At 34.1% G+C, this 5,000-nt stretch overlaps 1 protein-coding gene across 1 annotated transcript in view; it reads right to left on the minus strand.

Annotated features, from left to right (window-relative positions):
* Positions 1-5,000, minus strand: part of LOC125036177 (zinc finger protein 331-like) — a 10,687-nt gene that overhangs the window by 2,704 nt on the left and 2,983 nt on the right. Inside the window, exon 3 of the mRNA XM_047628617.1 lies at positions 1-1,882. This exon is cut by the window's left edge and continues 2,704 nt beyond it. Within this exon, the coding sequence (XP_047484573.1) occupies positions 128-1,882 (1,755 nt within the window). The 3' untranslated portion in view covers positions 1-127. The remainder of the gene's footprint in view (positions 1,883-5,000) is intronic.

The following is a 5,000-nucleotide window of genomic DNA, read 5'->3' on the forward strand; positions in this document are numbered from 1 at the left end:
AGATAACACTGAAATAAAATGGGTGAAAGTCAAATCCTTAAAAGTTTTAGATTGAGCTCTGATGGTAGTCATATTTTATGGATTATGTTTGAACTTCAAAATCTTTTTGTCTTCCTCTTGATATAAACTAATGTATACCCCAGTCACTGATCTTGAAAATCGTACTGGGGTTTAAAATGGTGACCGTATCATTGGCATTAATAGTATGTTCAATTGTAGCTTGACCAACTACTTCACCACTTACTATTCCAGATCCGCCTGTAATCTCTGTTAGTTCTCCACTTGTTACCCCTGCATTTGATACAAGATTTGTAGTCCCATTTCCTAAACACTCTGTAAGAACTGTGCTTGGTCCACTTATAAGGGTTGAAGTGGGCAGGAGAGAGGCTGTTGCAGCAGATTCTGCTTGGACCACAGGAATCTCCAACGTTCTATTGCTTGGTTCTACTGATACAACCATGTTGACACCTTCTGTCATAGTCAGACTCACTAACTCTTCCCCTCCATCTACTGGAGAAATAATAATACCAGTATCATTAACCTGTGAGAGAGCACTCCCCTCCATGTGGTGAGCATGGAGAGAATGCTCTGTTAGCTGTTCAAGGTGATCAAAGGTCAAGCAGCATATTCTACAATACAGTTGTTCTTCAGATGTTTCTTGTTTCAGGATCTTTCCTGAACATGTTGCCTTGTGCTTCATGAAATCTGCTGGAATAAAGGAGGTGTTGCAAGTATTGCAGTGCACGTCATCTGCAGAGCCAAATACTGATTCCGACACCTTCTTTTTGTGGTTGCGAGTTTTTAAATGATATTCATATTTTGCTTCTGATGGGAAAGAAATATTACAGTGAGTGCATCTATGACCATCAGCCTCCTTCATGTGTATCTTCATATGGTGTCTACAGTTAGATATGTATCTGAAGGCTTTGCCACACTCCTTACAAGTGTAGGGCCTTTCACCAGTATGACTGCGTTCATGATTCTTCAGGTCGTCTTTCCTTGCAAATTTTTTATTACACAATTGACATACAAACTGTTTCTCTTTATCATGAATTAACATGTGCCTGGCCAACCTGGACTGTATCACAAAACGTTTCTCACAAATATTGCATTGAAAAGCACCTGACTCATCTATTTTGTGTAGCTTCTCATGTACCTGCCTATGTTGAAACCTGGTAAAACTTTTCCCACAGTACTGACAATGATGCGGTTTGTCATTATTATGGATTTTCATATGGTCTTTCAGTGAAGCTTTACTACACAGTTTCCTATTACATATGCTACAAATACATTCTTTAGTGTGCTGTTGTTTATGTCTAGTAAGGTTGGATCTGGTACTTGTAAGAATGCCACAGATATCACATTTAAATGCTTTTTCTTTTGTGTGAGTGAGCATGTGTTCCACTCTGTGGCTGTAAGCTATGAAAGATTTATCACAAACTTGACACTTATACTTTCTCTCATATTTAGTGTCCTGCTTCTTTTCTGATTTCTTTGTGTTGGCCAAGGACAGAGCTCTAAGAACAATACCACACTCACTTTTCGTTGTGTTGATATCACCTATCATGGGTATGGCATTACTGTCTTCTGATTTTAAAGTGACTGTTTTCACAAACTGTGTCACCGCCTTGTTGAAGGAATGGATAACATCTCGACAGATTTCCACAAGCTTGTTTTGTAATTTGAGAATGACTTCAAACTTCTTAAAACATTTTGTACACACGACTTCAGTGTGTAAGGGAATGTCAACCACAGCCTTCCTCAAAATCGAGCTTAGCACATTAATAAGGGGTTCTGTGTCATCCCCACTGTTGCCAATCCTTGCAAATGCACTAATGCTGCCATCTGATGAGCCACACATAAGGCAGGGAGATGTAGTAGTCTGTAAAACAATGAAATAAAATTACAAACAGAATAGTAATAGAAGTTGAATAAAACAAGAAAAACAAAATCCAAAAACTAATAAATCTGATTACAGGAAAGCAATCAACCAATTGGATCCAGAGGACTTAACTGTCACAAAACGAAAAAATTTGCCTGAGAGCCAACAGATGGGAATATGTTGTCACAGAAAATTTTGGCTGAGAGCCTGGGTGATGGGAATAAGTCATAATGAAAAATTCAGCTGTAGGCTGGGGTGATAGGAATGATTCATCATGAGTGCAGAAAGAGCAAGGAGGAAGGTTAGACTCAGTAGGCATGTAGGAAGATGCTCTTGCATTATTCCCCTGGTAAATGAGGGTAGAACGTATCACCTGTCATCAATGGCTCCAGGGAGGACACCTTCTCAATGCTTAGAATCCTATTCCTGTCCACTATGATTAGTGGTGAAAGATGTTTACAGGAAATTGAATATTACAATAAATAAATAAATATATATTTAACAAAATGTTACTTCTTGTTTTTGTTATTGTGGACCACCTACACAGATAATATGAAGCCTGCTTAAGACTATTACAATCTTGATACATCATAACAATGAGGAAATAAAGACCTTGCAAAATGGCAAAAAACAAAAAATACTTAGGCAGAAAAAGAAAAAACAATATTGCAAAGAGGGGTGGTGTCTTGATAATGAATATAAATGTTCAGGCCTACAAACCACAGACCTGGGTAAGTCACCTCTCATGTATGCCTAATGGCCTGATTTCCAAATTTTGGCTAGAAGGCACCTGGATTCAACAAGCTAATATAAAACAAGTCTAAAGCACATGTACAGCTACACAGAAACTATCGGAGGGGTGCCGAAACATTCAATAACGAACAGAACCTTAGGTTACGGAAGGGTTGGTATTTTGGGGTTCAAATTGGTCTCATTCTGATTCATAATGTATCGAATAGTTGTTCCAGAATTCCTATGGATTTGCTGTGACATAATGATTTTATTCCTGAAAAGGATGGAATATGCTTTACAATGTGCAGACAAGCCACAGGCCTTCTAGGATACAAAAATAATCTGCAACGAGAATTTTTTTTTCTAAAGGTACCAACACTGCGAGATATGTATGTATGGCACCAGGTACGTAACGACACCAACCCTCCCATCTTATTTCCCTTCTCTCGATATTTTGAAGAAATATATTTGTTTTAACAGAAATGAACACCCAATCAACCATAGGGTTGTTTGGGTGGAGGCACGCAAGTGGTGTCAGGGAGGTGTTAGATGTCAGCTCTGGCTGATTTACTGGCAGTAGATATGTAGAAATCCTTGAGGGGGTTTTCCTCCCAACAGTTAAGGGTATGGTGTTTCCTGAAACAGATCCCTTCTATCTTATTCTGAACAACAGCCCTATCCATACCAGCCTGTTGTCCAAGATGAACATCCCGACCCCGCGCTTCTGTGACATCCACCCAGCTCTCCAGATTTCAATCCAATTGAAAACGTGTGGGCAGCCATGTCAAAATACATGCATCAAGATCACACTTGTAATCATGTCGCAGTCGTGAATAATGCCTTGCAAGCATAAGAACGTCCATGGTGGGAGGAAGGCGTGCGTTGACAGCTGTTAGTGGCGTCTATGTCTGGACGCTTGAACTGTGTTTTGGCAGCAGGGGGTGGGAACACAAAATATTAAACTTGAATATATTACCAGTATCTTATTTTCCTTGTTTTGATCTTAATGAAATATGTCACTAGTCATTAGGTAATATAATAACAATACACTGTGTGAGTAGCACCTATCTGGCAATACCTAACACCTGTCTTCTCTCGTATTATGACGACTGACTGAACATTGAAAAAATCTATAAGAAAGCTAACTGATTAGTGACAAAGTATTATACCATATAAGTTAAATGCAAATTTATAGCCTTTTAATTTGTGATTTACCAAAAGTAGTTGAAAAATCAGGGATATCAAATATCAATTTATATTACAGTAAGCATGGCATTTATTCTTGCCATCCATGCCAATTGGGTAATTTTCCCAAACTTATTGCATCTGTTTACCCCTTTTCTTGATTTTTTTTCAGTTATTATTGCTTCCATCATTATAAAAATAAAATTTATATATATATATGTGTGTGTGTGTGGGGGGGGGGGGGGTATGTATGTATGTATGTATATATATATATATATACATATATACATATATACATATATACATATATATATATATATATATATATATATATGTATATATGAATATATATATATATATGTATATATGAATATATATATATATATATATATATATATATATATATATATATATATATATTATGTATGTGTATATATATATACAGCTATGCATATACACATTTAAATACATATATATACATATACACATATATGTACATATATATACATATATATACATACATATATATGTATATATAAGTATATATATACATATAAATATATATATATGCATATATAAGCATATATATACATATATACATATATACATATATATATATACATATATATATATATATGTTTATATACACATATATCTATATCTATATATAGATAGATATAGATATATATATGTATATGTATTTGTATATATATGTATATATATGTATATGTATATATGTATATATGTATATCTACATATACATACATATGTGTGTGTGTGTGTGTGTGTGTGTGTGTGTGTGTGTGTGTGTGTGTGTGTGTGTGTGTGTGTGTGTGTGTGTGTGTGTGTGTGTGTGGATGTGTGGGTGTGTGTATGTATGTGTATATATATACATATATATCTATATATATGTATATATGAATATATATATATATATTATGTATGTATATATATACAGATATGCATATACACATTTAAATACATATATATATATATATATATATATATATATTTATATATCTACACATATATATACATATATACATATATGTACATATATATATACATATATATATACATACATATATATGTATATATATAAGTATATATATACATATAAATATATATATATATATATATATATATATGTATATATAAGCATATATATACATATACATATATATATATATATACATATGTG

The sequence above is a fragment of the Penaeus chinensis genome, chromosome 20 (genome assembly GCF_019202785.1).
Source record: "Penaeus chinensis breed Huanghai No. 1 chromosome 20, ASM1920278v2, whole genome shotgun sequence".
Lineage (NCBI taxonomy): Eukaryota > Metazoa > Arthropoda > Malacostraca > Decapoda > Penaeidae > Penaeus > Penaeus chinensis.